This window comes from Diplotaxodon limnothrissa, linkage group LG3, assembly GCF_057381915.1.
Source record: "Diplotaxodon limnothrissa isolate DT_005_m linkage group LG3, D_limnothrissa_male_GT1.1, whole genome shotgun sequence".
NCBI lineage: Eukaryota > Metazoa > Chordata > Actinopteri > Cichliformes > Cichlidae > Diplotaxodon > Diplotaxodon limnothrissa.
The window spans coordinates 13,634,067-13,650,915 of record NC_140598.1 but is presented as its reverse complement, the minus strand read 5'-3'; the positions used below and the strand labels follow the sequence as shown (position 1 = coordinate 13,650,915).

General features: G+C 41.5%; 2 protein-coding genes across 3 annotated transcripts in view; both read left to right on the top strand.

Annotated features, from left to right (window-relative positions):
- Positions 1–16,849, top strand: part of LOC146634600 (protein NLRC3-like) — a 720,577-nt gene that overhangs the window by 609,257 nt on the left and 94,471 nt on the right. The window lies entirely within an intron of this gene.
- LOC146634604 (protein NLRC3-like) lies at positions 6,173–15,881 on the top strand. The gene is made up of 5 exons (XM_085378099.1): positions 6,173–6,597; positions 6,994–7,222; positions 7,364–9,134; positions 12,315–12,491; positions 15,686–15,881. Exons 1-5 carry the CDS (start codon positions 6,595–6,597, stop codon positions 15,879–15,881), a joined length of 2,376 nt encoding a protein of 791 aa, XP_085234225.1. The 5' UTR covers positions 6,173–6,594.

Sequence of the window (16,849 nt, the reverse complement as noted above, 5' to 3'; positions counted from 1 at the left end):
CAGTGAAAGTGAAAGCAGGAGGAGGAAGGTGGAGCTGAGGCAGGTGAGTGTTAACATGAATATGTTTCTTCTTATGACATAAAATAATTCCACGCTGTTCGTGTCTGTGGGTGAAATGTGAGGCCGGTCGGCTCCTCTGAGCGCTGGTTTCCTGTAAGTAGAGAGGAAGTGAGTTTAGCTGAGCCTCCGTTTAGTGTGAGAGAGCAGGAGGAGAGTGAGAGCTGTGCTGAGGCAGGGTGAGTGTTAACACCGCTCTGACATTACTGTGTCTCTGTGGCGGGAACAACAGGCTCCGTCAGTGGAGGCAAAAATAATCAGACTTTGGTTTTTCAAAGGAAACAACTTTATGTCGGAAGTTCCCGCACGCTCATTGGATAACGATGTGTCAATCTCGAGCTATTAGCCAATGAGCGTGCGGATTCACAGAAAGACCCGCCTTTATCACGGGACTTTAAAAACTACAATGGCGACAGAAACTCCGTGAGTGGAGTTCAGGGTGACGTTATGAAACTGTGACGTTTGAGCCACTTCCCGTTGAACGTGAAACTGATGGTTTCTGGTGTTTGGGTCTGTTTTTCTGTATTTATGCAGATAAAGTGTAAACTCAGATGAATTATACCATCAAATGTTAAAGGAAAATATGAGGATGAGTGTCTGTGAGCTGAGAAGGACGTGAAGCGAGCAGTTTATCCCAGAGCTGAAGCTGCTCTGTGTGCAGAGATGAGCTCAGATTCCTGCTGTGATTGATCAACAGTCACAGAAATGTAGACTTGTAGTTATTACTGCAGTATGGTCACAGCAGATACTGATAAACATGTATTATGAGGATGGATGATCAAGTTTCTCACTCTCTCCTTTAAATCTCAGTTTGTTTCTTCTTCACAGTTTATCTGTTAATTTATTAATGAATAACACTGAAAGAGTTTCTGTTATATTTCCCCTTGAACATCAGCTTATTAGGGCGGCATTAGGAAATAGCCCCCCTCCAAAGAATGAATAAATGAATGATGATAATAATAAAATGATTCAAAAGCAGAGCTCAGAGTGGTAGAATGGTCAAACATGGATCCACGGGTGGTTCAACTGCATTTGGTGACGTGACTAAAGCAAATCTTTCAAATAATCCCACCATCAACGGGATGTTGTCTCCTCTACTACGGTTACTTTACTTGATCGCCGTGTGAATTTCTTTGAAATGAACCAAATTCTTTTATTTGTCGGTTGTTGCATATTTAACCTCTACAGTCAGGAAAGGAGGAGATGAGGCCTCAACAACGTTGGGTTGTAGCTGTGCTTCAGGTTAGAGTGAGTGTCCATGGAATAAATGTAAGTCAGTGAACTGGAAACATGACTGTGTTCAAACTTTGTTTTCCTTTTTATAATGAGTCTAATCAAAGGTGGACAGAAGTATCTCCACTGTGACTTTTCTGTGTCACCATCAGAGCTTCTGCACAGTGTTTCTGGGGCAGATAACATTGCAGCATTATGGAGACATTATGGAGACAAAAAGAAAAGCGTCTGGACTTCTTTAAGTTAAACTTAAAGAAGTCCAGACGCTTTTCTTGGACTGTTCAGTGTTGAGTCTCATTCACACACTCCCTCAGACTCTTCACACACACTGATTTGCTGACATAAACACACTCCTGTGTGCTCTCTTGGCTTCACACACACACTGAGGACCATCTACAGACTGTGAGCTCCGTCTTCTTTGTCTTTGGAGCCGAACTCTGACAAAGTTAGGAACAAAACTTTCTCCAGCGTGTGAACTTTCCTCCTAGACTCAGTCTGAGCAGTCAGACCACATATTTCTAAAGCAGCACATGAAGGTGTGGCTCACACACACACAGGTGAAGGAAACAGCTGCAGTATTAAAAACTGCTTCACTGTCTACAAATATATGAACTGAATGTTTCTTTCAGGCTGTAAAAACCTTATTTATCCTCCATTACAGTCCTGCATTCAGAGCATTACTTCTGTTATATTAGTACATGTATTTTATTCTGATGAACACATGAAACTCTGAGCTGGATTGAATCCATTGAATCAGAGTCCAGGACTCAGACTAAACACACTGAATGTGTCCTGAGCTCGGCCGCTGTTCCACAGTAACTGCTGTCAGAGTCACTGTTACTGAGTTAGCTTAGCTAGCAGAGCAGCTAGCAGTTAGAGTATGAACTCTGTAAGCAGTCAGCTCGGTCCTGGACATGGTTACTGACATAAAGCTGCTCTCTGCAGCCATGTTTGACCTGCTGCTTTGTAGGACTACAGTAATGGAGGATTTGGAGGCTGAACTGGGCTCTGTGACACTTTTTGTAGTGAACTGATGAAAGCTGCGTCTCAGATGGATGTTAGTCCAACACATCAGACACGACCTCTGCAGCTCTCAGTTGATGTGCACATGAATGATTTGTGTTTCCTCTGCAGGTGAAGGTAGAAAGTGTGTGTGAGCTGATGTGAACTGAGCAGCATGGATCAGTGTGAGGACAGAGAGGAGGGAGTCCCTCCCTCTAAAAGCACTCTGTGTGGGGAACATGAGAGCCAGACCAAAGCAAAGAGGTGAGATGACCATCTCTAACTGTCCATGACTCTTCTCCATGTCACAGCTCAGCACTCACATCACTGCTCCATCATTATTCGCACTCATACCTCTGTGTGTGTTGTTTTAAAGCCCAGAGCTGTGGGGCGTACCAGGCTCAGCTGGACATAACCCTGAAACTAATCCAGAGCCTGGACCTGAACCCAGCTGTGTTTCCTTAAAGAGCAACGAGTCGAAGGGTGTTGGTGTAAAATTTAACAAAAGACTGTTATGTGACAAAGAGTAAGTACATTATTTTTATGAGATTGTTCATCATGTCTTTAATTTAATATTTCCAGTTTTTCCTTCCTGTCTCATGAAGCTGTGACATTTATTGTTTTTCTTTTAGGATCAATAAGAGGCCAGAATCTCCTGGACCTGAACCCAGCTGTGTTTCCTTAAAGAGCAACGACTCGAAGGATGCTGATATAAACTTTAAAGGCTGTTCTTCTGCTGCTGAGAGGTAATCTGTGTCTAGATGTTGTTCCTGACTCTGTATTTCTGAATAAATCCTCATGTTTAATATCAGCTCAGCTCTTTTTCACACACATTTCTATGTTGGTATGTGAAGCGGTGTGTGTTGGAGTGTTTCCACAAACACAGCAGTCAGAGTGGAAAGAGTGGATGTTGTAGGAGGTGTTTGTGTAGTGAAGAGGCTGAGTGTCTGTAGGACTCCAGCTGCTCCAGCAGGTGTCTCCTTTGTGCTTTGCTTCAAACACAGTGTAGGGAGGAGCTTCCACTCAGGTGTTTCAGGTGTTGCTGGATGGAGGAGGACAAATAGTTTTTCCCTTCAGTGACACTTCAGCAGCTCAATGTTCTGGGAGATGTTTGTCTTTATGAAGGTTTATGGATTATTGTTCTTACTTTGGTTAAACTGAGCAATACATAAATTTCCAGGTGAATAAAAGATCTGCAGCTGCAGCCTCTGTGATGTTTCACAGTCTGAAAGTAACAAATTCAACCAGAGTTCAAACAAAGGCTTAATATACGTGTGTGTTTGATATAATGCCAACAAGTACAAACAGGTGTTCTTACAGGTCTTAATCACAGAGGTCTGATAAGTCTGGTGACTTTCACACTCAGCAATTTTGCTGCCTTTTATTTTATATTGGCCTTTTTAAAGCCCTTCAAAGTCTCCCACATTCATACAGAGCTTTTAACACCAAACTCCTTTACAGTCCTTCTCCTCTCACACACGATCACACGACTGATTTGTCTGCAGCAGCTGTGTTACTGCTAGTATTTTATTATGTGTGTAATCTCCTCATATTGTTCCTGTGGTTTAGTTTGACTTCCTTCTGCAAACTCAGCTGCTCTGTTGCTGATACACGTCTCCATGAATATGATTGATCAGATGCTGCCAACACCATGTGTTTCATGTGAGCGCTCAGCTGAAACCCTGGGTTGACTTATCGAGTTAATAACAAGCTTCACGTGACTGTGAATGCTAAAGTGAATCCAGATAAAGGAAAGAGACCCTGCTAATGTTGGACTCACTTCTTAGTGTAGATCCCAGGAGGAAGTTCAACATAGCCATTCTTTGTGCTAGCTCGACCAAACCTGAGAGCACAGTGCAGGATAATGATCATCATCTGTCTCTGTCAAGGACATTTAAAATCCACAAATAACAAACATAATTATATTTGATCATTAAAAATGATGATTAAACAAAGTGTCAAACATACTTAAGTAGAAGGACTGATGTTTGTGTTAAAATACCCTCTTAAAGCTGAAATAATGATTCAACTTCTTTACTCAAGTAAAGGTAAAAGAGTCCAGGCTCTGAAATGTACTCACAGTATTAAAGTAAAAACGCCATCTTTGAAGGAAATTTCTGCCAGTTTTTGTGCAAAGTTACCTGAATTTCTACCTCCAACATTAATATGAGAAAATTATCTGAACTTTTATTCTAATGAATTTAATCAGCTTGAACATTTTGTAGCACAAAAGTAGAAAAAACCCAAAGGGAATAAAAAATAGCTCCGTTTGCTGTTGCCTGCATTGTAGATGGATGGCTTTGCCTCAACACCTAAACAGGAAAATGAGTTTAGTCAAGTATTAAAGTGGGATTGAAGAGGTGAGGAAACCAGAGATCAGGTGTTGTGGTGCAGCATTAAGATAAGATGGGGCCTGATTATTTAAGACCTTGTATGTGAGGAGCAGGATTTTGAATTCTGGATTTAACAGGAAGCCAATGAAGGGAAGCCAAAACAGGAGAAATCTGCTCTCTTTCTAGTCCCTGTCAGGACTCTTGCTGCAGCATTTTGGATTAGCTGAAGGCTTTTCAGGGAGTTTTTAGGACTTCCTGATAATAATGAATTACAGTCGTCCAGTCTGGAAGTATTAAATGCATGAACTAGTTTTTCAGCGTCACTCTTTTTAGCATTTTTTAACAACAAGCTTCTATCTATTAGGGCTCTTGTCTCGCCGACTGCTGCCTCAGATCAGAGTCTTTCTCCTGTGTGCTCAGCTGTCTTAGAGCAGTTTGATCCCGTCTCCCTTAATGACTTGACTGCAGTAGTTTGTAACCTAAGATCATCACACTGCCCCTCTGATTGTCTCCCCCCAACTACTCTTTCACAGATTGTCAGGTTGGAGATCGGCCTATAATTAGCTAAGACAGCTGGGTCTAGGGATGCTTTTTAAGTAAAGGTTTAACTACAGCCAGCTAGGGATGGGTACCGTTTAGATTTGAAAACCTGCTAAATCAGAATCAGTTGCTGATGATGGCTTTTTTCTTTTACATTAATCACGTATAATCTTAACTCAAAGTGAACATAGACTTGATTGAAGTAACTCAGATCAGCCAATTCAAAATGCTAATTCAATCAACTCTGAGTTTATTTCTAGACTCAGTTTGTTGGCCCTGCACCTTAAAACTATTCCCTGTTTGTCTCTCATGTTTTTTGGATATTGTTTTCACATCTTATGTCACGGCTAGCGGGGCGAGCCATGTTGAATTTAATAAAGGACCCAAGATGCCGACACTGCTGTGAAGTGAGTGAGCTTTATTGAAACGGTGAAGTGCAGTGGAGATGGCCTGTGCAGAAGCTAAGATAACCTCTACTGAAAAACCAAAAAACTAACCTGAAACCTTAAACGGAGACACGGGGAGACAACACAGACGAACCAGCAACAAGCAGGAGAAAACAAAGGGCTCATATACACAAAAGAGCCATCAGGGAATGAGAAAAGGGAGACACAGCAGGATTCATTGGACATAACCAGACAAGGGGAAGCAAAAGTAGACACACTAACGTAGGACATGGCACTGTCAAAATAAAACAGGAAGTGAACACAGAGACACAATACTAACACAGTACAGAGGGAACACAGAAACCAAAACCTCAGAACTAGAAAATCTTAATCAGAATGAAATTGTAACAAAAGACAATATCAATCAAAACAAAACCACTGAGTCCACAGACTCGGGACATACATCGGCTCAAACTGTGGTCATAAATATTTTGTACTTGTAAATCAGACTGTGGAGTTTTGAACTGAGTTTTGTAACATTGTGAAACAAAATATCTGAAAAGTTCATGTTTTTGCGTTCATTGATTTGTGTGTGTAAAAATGTAAAAATGTAATAAATGTAAGAAACATTAGAACTACTTTTGCTGACACAAAGTTTGGCGAGTTGTCACTTTAAACCAGTCACTGATATAAAGAGAGCACCTTGTTCCAGGGCATCTGAGCATGGAGGGAAAGCTTTATGCAGGAGATGGTAAGAGCTGTTGGGACTAAAGAAACTGAGCAGAAAACTACAGACATCTGGAAACTGAGTTGTTAATTCTCAGTGGGATCAGCAGGACTAGCAAAGCTTCACCATGACAGTCATCTGATTGACTGAACCCATCCAAACATCACTTCATGGACCTTTAGCTTGTGTCTGTGTGTGGACAGACATAACATGAGCTAATTATACATTACTCCTCCACAGAGTGGACCAGCAGAGAGCAGAGGTTTCCACTGGTCAGTCTGCACAGCAGCATCAAACACACCTGGACTCTGTGGTTATGGTTTGTAGTACTACGTTTAAATTTGTTCTTTTCAGTCACCTCTATGCTGCACTTTGTGGACCAGAGGATTGTCAGTGTGTCCAACATAAATCAGAGTTTGGGCTCCATGATTTCAGTCAGATTGGGGTGACTGTAGCTCAGGAGGGGAGCAGGTCAGCTACTAGTTAGGTTTGTGAATCAAACCCTGGCTGGCAAATGTACTGGGTAACGTACTAAACCCAAGCTGCCCTCTGATGCATCCATCAGAGTGTGAAAGAAAGTATTTAAGCATAGAACAATGTGCTTGGTTGAATGAGGCATGTTGTATAAATGCTTTGTGTGCACAGAGTATCAAAGAGAGCTATATAAGAACCAGTCCATTTACCACTGGGTAATTCATATAGTCTTCTTTTCCAGCGGCTGGAGGACAACATCACCATGTTTGTGAAGAACGAGCTGAAGAAGATCCAGAAGCTTCTGAGTCCAGATCACCCAGAAACTTTAAAGAGCCAGATGGAGGATGAGGAGATGTTTGAAGGAGAGGATGAAGATGAAAGAAAGAGCTGCAGAGAAGCATTTCTGAAGATCACACTCCACTTCTTGAGGAGACTTAAGCAGCATGAGATGGCTGACCATCTGCAGAGCAGTAAGAGAATTTCTCTAAAGACTGAATATTGATCTTTCCTAATAGCTCAAGAAATGGACCAATAGACATTCATCCTTTCAGGGTACTGAAAGGCTATGATATTTATTATATAATATTTTTTTCTGAATTTCTTACCTTCAGAAATATTTGCTCCACTCTGTAAACGTGAACTTAAAGCCCAACTGAAGAAGAAGTTCCAGTGTGTGTTTGAGGGCATCGCTAAAGCAGGAAGCCCAACCCTCCTGAATCAGATCTACACAGAGCTCTACATCACAGAGGGAGGGACTGCAGAGGTCAATGATGAACATGAGGTCAGACAGATTGAAACAGCATCCAGGAAACCAGACAGACCAGAAACAACAATCAGACAAGAAGACATCTTTAAAGCCTCACCTGGAAGAGACGAACCAATCAGAACAGTGCTGACAAAGGGAGTGGCTGGCATTGGGAAAACAGTCTTAACACAGAAATACAGCCTGGACTGGGCTGAAGACAAAGCCAACCAGGACATCCAGTTCATATTTCCATTCACTTTCAGAGAGCTGAATGTGCTGAAAGAGGAAAAGTTCAGCTTGGTGGAGCTTGTTCATCACTTCTTTAATCAAACTAACCAATCAGGAATCTGCAGGCTTGAAGACTTCCAGGTTGTGTTCATACTTGATGGTCTGGATGAGTGTCGACTTAATTTGGACTTCAACAAAACTAAAATCCTGACTGAAACAAGAAAGTCCACCTCATTGGATGAGCTGCTGACAAACCTCATCAGAGGGAACCTGCTCCCTTCTGCTCGCCTTTGGATAACAACACGACCTGCAGCAGCCAATCAGATCCCTCCTCAGTGTGTCGACATGGTGACAGAGGTCAGAGGGTTCACTGACCCACAGAAGGAGGAGTACTTCAGGAAGAGATTCAGAGATAAGAAGCAGGCCAGCAGGATCATCTCCCACATCAAGAAAGCTCGAAGCCTCCACATCATGTGTCACATCCCAGTCTTCTGCTGGATCACTGCTACAGTTCTGGAGGATGTGCTGGAAACCAGAGAGGGAGCAGAGCTGCCCAACACCCTGACTGAGATGTACATCCACTTCCTGGTGGTTCAGGCCAAAGTCAAGAGGATCAAATATGATGGAGGAGCTGAGACAGATCCACACTGGAGTACAGAGAGCAGGAAGATGATTGAGTCACTGGGAAAACTGGCTTTTGATCAGCTGCAGAAAGGAAACCTGATCTTCTATGAACCAGACCTGACAGAGTGTGGCATCGATATCAGAGCAGCCTCAGTGTACTCAGGAGTGTTCACACAGATCTTTAAAGAGGAGAAACAACTGTACCAGAACAAGGTGTTCTGCTTTGTTCATCTCAGTGTTCAGGAGTTTCTGGCTGCTCTTCATGTCCACCTGACCGTCATCAACTCTGGACTCAATCTGCTGGAAGAACAACAAACAAGCTCTGAGACAGAGAAATACTTCTACCAGTGTGCTGTGGACAAGGCCTTACAGAGCCCCAATGGACACCTGGACTTGTTCCTTCGTTTTCTCTTGGGTCTGAAGACTAATCAAACTCGTTTGCAAGGCCTCATGACACAAACAGGAAGTAGCTCACAGACCAATCAAGAAGCAGTTCAGTACATCAAGAAGAAGCTCAGTGAGAATCTGTCTGCAGAGAAAAGCATCAATCTGTTTCACTGTCTGAATGAACTGAATGATCGTTCTCTACTGGAGGAGATCCAACAGTCCCTGAGATCAGGACATCTCTCCACAGATAAACTGTCTCCTGCTCAGTGGTCAGCTCTGGTCTTCATCTTACTGTCATCAGAAAAAGATCTGGACGTGTTTGACCTGAATAAATACTCTGCTTCAGAGGAGGCTCTTCTGAGGCTGCTGCCAGTGGTCAAAGCCTCTAAAAAAGTTCTGTAAGTTATGAAGTTTTTATTATTTAATTTGGTTGGTATGTTATGGAAAACACACTGCCATGAACCTCTGTTTTGTTTTTGTCAAAATCACTGTAATATAATCACTGTACCTTTATATACATGCGACTTAATGCTGCTGCCCTCTTGTGGCTAAAGTGTAATTATGTTCTTGTTATTAGGGAGGATTTGAGAGTAAGGCTACGTTCACACTGCAGGCGAAAGCGCATCAAATCCGATTTTTTTGACCCTATGCGACCCATATCCGATCATGCTATGACAGTGTGAACGGCGTAAATCTGATATTTTCAAATCCGATCTGGGTCACTTTCGTATGTGGTACTGAATCCGATACATATCCGATGTTTTAGAAAGCGACTGCTGTTTGAATGGTCAAGTCGCATTAAATCCGTCTTTTACGTCACCAACACAAGACAGACGCCAATTATCAGCGCCCGATAAGACATCGCAAACGCTTCCTGGCCATCCCGTGTAGATGTCAGTGAAACTGTTGGGAAGACAGCGTTGGAGAAACGTGAACTTTTTATTTGTACTGTATAATCTGCAGATTCTGACAGAAATCTGCAGCTATCCTTTGAAGCACCGCTCCTCTAAAACAGCAATAAGGATCATTATTAGGTTATTTACATTATTATGTAAATAACAAAATAACTTAAAGCAAAAATTGGGAAACGTAAAGTCCGAAGTCTTTATATTAAGGGTCATCTGTCAAACAATATTGTTTGCTCTGGGTCTAAACAGAGCACGTTGTGTGTGACATCTTCTTTTGCGCATGCGGGCCGCTTTGAGCGTTCACACTAGAGCGCGTTTGCTGTCGCATTTTATTTGTAGTGTGAACGAGCAGATAAAAAAATCGGATTTGATCAAAAAATCGGAATTGAGCATTAAGACCTGCAGAGTGAACGTAGCCTAACATGCCAAGTGAGTCAGCACCTTCGCTTTAGCTTAAAAAATCCAAATTCTTACGTCATCAGTTATAGTTGCATGTATTCATTATCATAATTTAACCTTTAATATTGATGTCTTAAATTTATTTTGATTAAACTAGCAATAATTTTATGGTTGTATTAAATAAATACATCACTAATTAATTATTTATTTCAGTGATTAATTAAAAATGTATATAATTAATTTAAAAAAATATATTGATAATTAATTATCAGTTAATTTCATTTAAAATAATTCATTATGTATTTATGTACAATTCTAATTAGTTAATTACATATTTAATCAATTATTGGTTTGTTTTCTATTTTAATTATTTTACTGACACATTTAATGAATTATTTAATGATGTATTTATTTAATTCACGTTGCTACTCCTGGCCCTGCATCGCTGTTCATAAATACATTTTATTTGTCAGCTTCACCCATCAAAGTCAGGGGGCGGGGTTAATGCTGATCAAGTCAAAACCATTGCTTTGGTCTGGTGGGCGTTCTTTTAGTGGGCTTTTCTCAATACTAAGTAGGCCTACACACCAGGGTTTGGACATGTGTGGACCCAAACTATACTTTTACCCTTTTTTGTGTGTCACCAAATACACTTTAATATTTTCTAGACAAGAATGTAGTGGCGTAATCTTTAACCTCTTTTGGCTCCAAACAGAAGTGACAGACTTGAGCAGGGTTCATTTAAAGGCTGACAGAAGTGGAGTGGTGACGGGGAGATGTTTGACAGGACAGAGTTTCAGCCTCCACAGTTTCATGTTGTGCTCCATCAGTCAGTGAAGATGAAGTCAGTGCTGATGAGGCTGTAGAGTGTGTGAGGGATGTGAATGAGGATGATGAAGATCTGATGATAGCAGATAAAAACAGGCTGCAGAGACTTTGAGCCATACAGGGCACACAGTGTGTGTACAGAACAGCTGAAATCATTATGGAGGCCTCACTGGAATATGGAAGCATCACAGTACAGCTTCAGTGAAGCATTAAAGTCTCTGATATGAGATGAGAAATGAAGCAGCCAGAGCTTTTTCATGAGTGGAAATCCACTGTGACTGTGAGCTGCTGCTACAGCCTCCAGATTAGCCAGCAGCTCATCCTGCTCAACATTTCCTCACCAACTTTAATGGAAGTGTGATGTTTTCAGCTGGAGTGATGGTCAGGGTGGCCTCCCTCTCCTCTTCTTCTCCTCTTCCTCTTTCATTTGTAAAGCCACTTCTGCTGCTTTCATTCATTTGGAAGTCCTGTAGCTGAGTTTGGGAGAGACTAACAGCCTCGGCAGCAGAGGGGAGAAAGGCTGTAACACCACCACTTTACTCTGTTCTACCTGTCACATCATTTTATCAGGAAACAAATGTGCTGATGTTTTTACTATGTTTGTCTTGAAGATGTAAGAAGATCACATGGTGCTTTTTATTATTGTGTTGGTTTGTTTCCTGTCTCTTGGATGGAGCCCAGCTGTGCGTGGCCCCTGGGCCTGTGGTCAGAGTGTGTGCTGGATAATCCGGCCCAGGATGAGGCCAAACTGACATGGGATGAAATGTCTGTCACATAATTGAGCTTAGTGTAGTTTCATTTCTGCACAATTTAAAAACAACCAAAACTTTGTTCTGTCTTTTCTATGTTATACTGTAGACTTTCTTTGATACTGTGTCCAAAAGGAGCAGCTTTTACTTTGAAGGGGAGCCGTCTCTGTTTCCTCTTCAGGTTGGATGATAGAAGCAAATGAGTGTGTGATGTTCTTTCAGTGTTGCACTTTGTAGACGCTCCCTGAGCACTGGTCTCACAGCCAGCTGCACATAGAGACCAGTGTTGTTAGTCCAGGTCAGAAGATGACTTGTTGGAATGAAAATGAGCTTGTAGTTTGTCTGCTTTAATAATGTGACTGGAAAAAGGTGTTGGACTTCAAATATGTCCATTTCTTTCACACTTCACCTTTAAAAGTGAAGCCTTGTGGTTCCTGGAAGGAAAAACACGACTTTTTCAAGTCTTTGTCCTGTTTTTATGATAAATGTACGACTTTAATGTGAAACATTCAGAGTTTTTTCTCTTGTTGTGTTTGTTTGAAGCTGCTTCCTGTTGGCTTCAGCTGTTTGGAGTTTCCATTTTCTAAACTTCTACATTCTGAACCTTCTTCAGCTCTGAACAGATGATGAAACACTGAATGATTTCAAGCTCACACTTTGTCTAATAAACTTACATCTTTCATTCTTTATACAGATTGTGGGGCTGTGGTTTGTCAGAGATCAGCTGTGATTATCTGGCAGCAGCACTGAAGTCCAACCCCTCCCATCTGACAGAGCTGGACCTGAGTGACAACTACAAGCTGCAGGATTCAGGAGTGAAGCATCTGTGTGGTTTCCTGGAGAGTCCAGGATGTGGACTTGAAACTCTGGGGTCAGTCAGCATGTTTTAGTTGTGCTGAGATGAAGATGATGTGAAAGTTGTGCTGACACTAAACTGCAGACATCAGGCTGATATTATACTGATCCACACTGAGGATCTTCATGGTAAAGTCTGTTTTCTTCTTCTCTGGTTTAGTCCATTGACTGCAGCAGAACAATGTTCACATTTCAAACAGTGAGACTCAACGTATGGCCCGCGGCCCACACGCGGCCTGCCCACCTTTCCTGATTCAGAGAGAGGGGACCCTGATTAACTGTGTAGTGTTCTTCCTCACAGTTCTAAGTATCAGACACAACAATGAATAATCCACAGCTGACTGTCTTTAGCAGGTCAAAGGTCACGGCACACAGCAGACAGTGGGAAATATTATAACTCTGATCATTTATCAGCACATATCCATATGTATAAAAACAAAGCTGACACTGTGAGACTTGATCAGAGGTGTGATCATCACAGCAGAGGCCTTTGTGTCAAAGTCACTGAGGATCAAACAGAAACACATGAAGCAGATTTTCCTGTTCTGGCTTTTTATAGCAGATAACCTTCAAAATATTCTGCAGTCCATCAAAAACTGAAGCAAACCATGAATCAACATGTGAACATGAGCTGATGCTGCTGAAGTGAAGCAAAGTTACAGAGGTTTGATTACAGACACAGCTGAGAGTTTGTAATCTGTCATCATTTTAAAAGGTTTACATTTCTTCAGTATATCCACATTTGCAGCTGGTACCTCAACCTCCACTTGTCCAACACAACTGCTGTCCACTGCCTCCATGACATTGTGATTTTGCTGTTGGTCTTCTGTCAGATCTTCATCAATCACTTCTGCACGGGGCACACCTTCAGACTCTGCAGCTGCATAACGAAAGCCTGTAAGATAAAATTAGACATAAGGTAAATGTACACCAATATTCCAATGACAGGTGTGTGATTCATCTGGAAGTTATGTGCGGATTAGTGTACAGTGATAGCAATTTAGTATGTTTTTAGAGGGGGGGGGGGGTTGTTTACCTCTGATGGGTGCTCTTTTTCGCTTCCGTTGCGTACGCCTTGCGTGCCGGTCCGAGTCTGATACAGGTATGTCGTCATGCCCCATGTGCAGTGTTGGTGCCCAGTCTGGATTTGTTACATCCATTTCATATGCTGGTTTGCCTGCAATAATGCCAAATCATAAGCTACTCAGTCGACATGATGTGGTTCTGCAGCATCACACATTAGCATGTTTTATCTCATTATCTATGACCTCAGCACATTGAAAATAACACTAAAAGCCTTTCAAGAGTGATATGAATTAATTTAGAACTCACCGGAAAGAAAATGCCGTGAGCAAACCAACAAAAAGCTGGGGATTGCAGAGAACTCGATATCCGCTCGTCTCACCGCTGCAATCCAAGCCTGACGTCTTTGTTTAGTAATATCGGATACATGGGATCCCTCACGTTGCCTCCAGGATGGAAAACGATGAAAAGAGAGCCCGTTATCCAGCTTCTTGCCTTCACGATCGTGTGATCTAACGTTGCAACCGACAACACAACACGTACGATCCATAGCTGAAATGGTATCCTTTGGCTGGCCTACTGTCATGGCGGAAGGGGGCATGGCCCATCTCCCGTGACATTACGCTCCAAAGCCCTATAGGTGGGAAAATGTACCATGTCGACCAATCAAAAATGATATGGAAACATGACATTTGGTTGTTTAGCAAAAGGGGGAAGTTTTAGGAGTGACCGGCAAGAGAGAGCGAGTGAGCGAAAGAGAGAGAGAGTTTTGATACGTGAGAGATTTGTGACGTTTACCGTGTTTGGTCTCAAGTTAGTTTGTTGTCTTGTGTATTTAGTGTGTAGCTGTTGTTTTGTTTTGTGTGTCAGTTCTACTAGTGATCGTCACAGTTGCTGCCTTAAAGCCAACAAAGGCAGATTGCAGTGTAAACGCTGAGTGACACACCTGCTGTCAGACCTGCAGGTTTATCCCTGTGCTGTTCTCATATGTGTTAGAGTGACACAAACTATTGTTTGACACCTGATTGTTCTGTAAATAGTTTGAAATGATTATATGAAAAACGTCTGAGCCTTGGCTGCATTTTTTGGTAAATAGTACCATATAACTTTGTTGTTTGCAAAACGTGTGCGTATTTTTAAAAATGTACAATCTCTATTTGCATTTCAAGTTATGAAGATGATTCGTTAAACATGTGTGTGGTTTTTACAGTCAAAATATCACTTTCTACTTGTATTTTAAATTTTGTCTGAATTTAGATAAATTGTGCTGATACAGTTGGTCAAAATGAGAAAATAACAGATTGGCAAGATAAACTGTTTTTAAAGGTAAAATATAGAGGCCACATCAAAAGTAGTCAAGAAGGGTTAAAGGCTAAAAGCAAAGTTGTCACCAAGTACTGTTTATATTTGTGTGTATTGCTGCAGCTTTTTTGAGTATTAATTTGGTGCCTTTGTGTGAAATAATGGTATTGTGAGTGATCCATATAGTCACAAAGAATAGCCACTTGTTTCTGTGCTACCAAAGTTCCCCGGCTTTCATTCAAAATGTGTTTATCGTCAGCACCTGCACATTAAACTACTTAAACATTATAAATGTCTTCAAGCTCACACTGAGGCCTGTGGGGTACTATCAGCCACTGAGACAGTACACACATTTATATGTGTTTGTATATGAATATTTCATACTTTAAGACTGCCTGTTTATTTAAGGGAGATGAACAAAATACATTGGAATTGTACAAAATAATATCATGGATGATAAATTAAATAGATTTTAAGTAGATGCTTGTGCATTCTTAAAGTCTTATATGTTGAACTGAACTATGTGATCTGTTCAAAGCCTTAATCTTAATTTGAAGTGAAATGTGCATTTTGAGTTTATACACTATGTATATAAGGCGACCGTTTCCTTTTGCAGTATTTTTGTGTGGTGTACTTTTCTATGTCTTAACAAAAGGGGAACAAAGGTGTTTAAGTTCACCTAGGATGATGTGTTTTAATTTTCACATGGTCTTGCTTGAATTTGACCCTGACAAAGGCGTATGAACTCTGTCAGCTGTTTGGAGTTTCCATTTTCTAAACTTCTACATTCTGAACCTTCTTCAGCTCTGAACAGATGATGAAACACTGAATGATTTCAAGCTCACACTTTGTCTAATAAACTTACATCTTTCATTCTTTATACAGATTGGAGAGCTGTGGTTTGTCAGAGATCAGCTGTGATTATCTGGCAGCAGCACTGAAGTCCAACCCCTCCCATCTGAGAGAGCTGGAGCTGAGCTGCAACTACGAGCTGCAGGATTCAGGAGTGAAGCATCTGTGTGGTTTCCTGGAGAGTCCAGGATGTGGACTTGAAACTCTGAGGTCAGTCAGCATGTTTTAGTTGTGCTGAGATGAATATGATGTGAAAGTTGTGCTGACACTAAACTGCAGACATCAGGCTGATATTATACTGATCCACACTGAGGATCTTCATGGTAAAGTCTGTTTTCTTCTTCTCTGGTTTAGTCCATTGACTGCAGCAGAACAATGTTCACATTTCAAACCTTCAAAGAAGAAGAAAAATCCTCCACTGGATAATTCACTGTGAAACTCTCCAACTCTTCATTCCACCTTAAAGTCTGTCTGACACTGAAATCCAAAGCAAAATGTGCGTTTGCTTTACAGACAGCAGTCCAACACAAACATACACACATCATCCAAAACACAGTCCAACATCCAAATCTCCTCCACTGCCAGCATGAATGATGGGAAAGAGAAGGAGGAACACTCTGACATTCAGGGTTAGAATGAGTTTCATGAAGCAGACTGTGAAGATCAAAGCTGCATTAGAAAGCTTACATGAATGAATGAGTGGACAGAAGTGGACAGAGATCATCTGAAGCACTTCAAAGGCTTTAAATCAGCACATTTCTCTTTATTCTTTATCAACTCTGTTAGTTTCTCTCAGTTTTCTGTGGAATGAAGCTAACAGCAGGCTAATAAGATGCTGACCAATAGGTTTCTATTAAAGGTTGTAATTTGTATATGAAAAAGTGCTTTGGCTCAGCAGGGATCAGCTTACAGGTAGAATACAGCTGCTGGATGGGATTAGCATGTCATAGCTATCTACCAAACTGCTAACTGGGGGATTTCAGGCCATCTATGGATCATTTTTGCTAACTGTTTATTCAGCTTAGGCTCACAGGGCTGCAGCCTGTGCCCTAGCTGTCATAGGGCAAGAGGCGTGGTCCACCTGCACAGGTGAGCAGTCCATCACAGGGCCAACAGAGAGAGACAGAGAAGCACTCTCTCACATCCACACCTACAGCCAATTTAGAAGCACCAATGAACCTAAGCAGCATTTCATTG

Excerpts from the sequence above, each read along its gene's own strand:
- LOC146634604 (XM_085378099.1), top strand. Across the intron at positions 7,223-7,363 it reads GGCTGACCATCTGCAGAGCA|AAATATTTGCTCCACTCTGT; the intron begins GTAAGAGAATTT and ends TCTTACCTTCAG. Across the intron at positions 9,135-12,314 it reads AAAGCCTCTAAAAAAGTTCT|ATTGTGGGGCTGTGGTTTGT; the intron begins GTAAGTTATGAA and ends TTCTTTATACAG.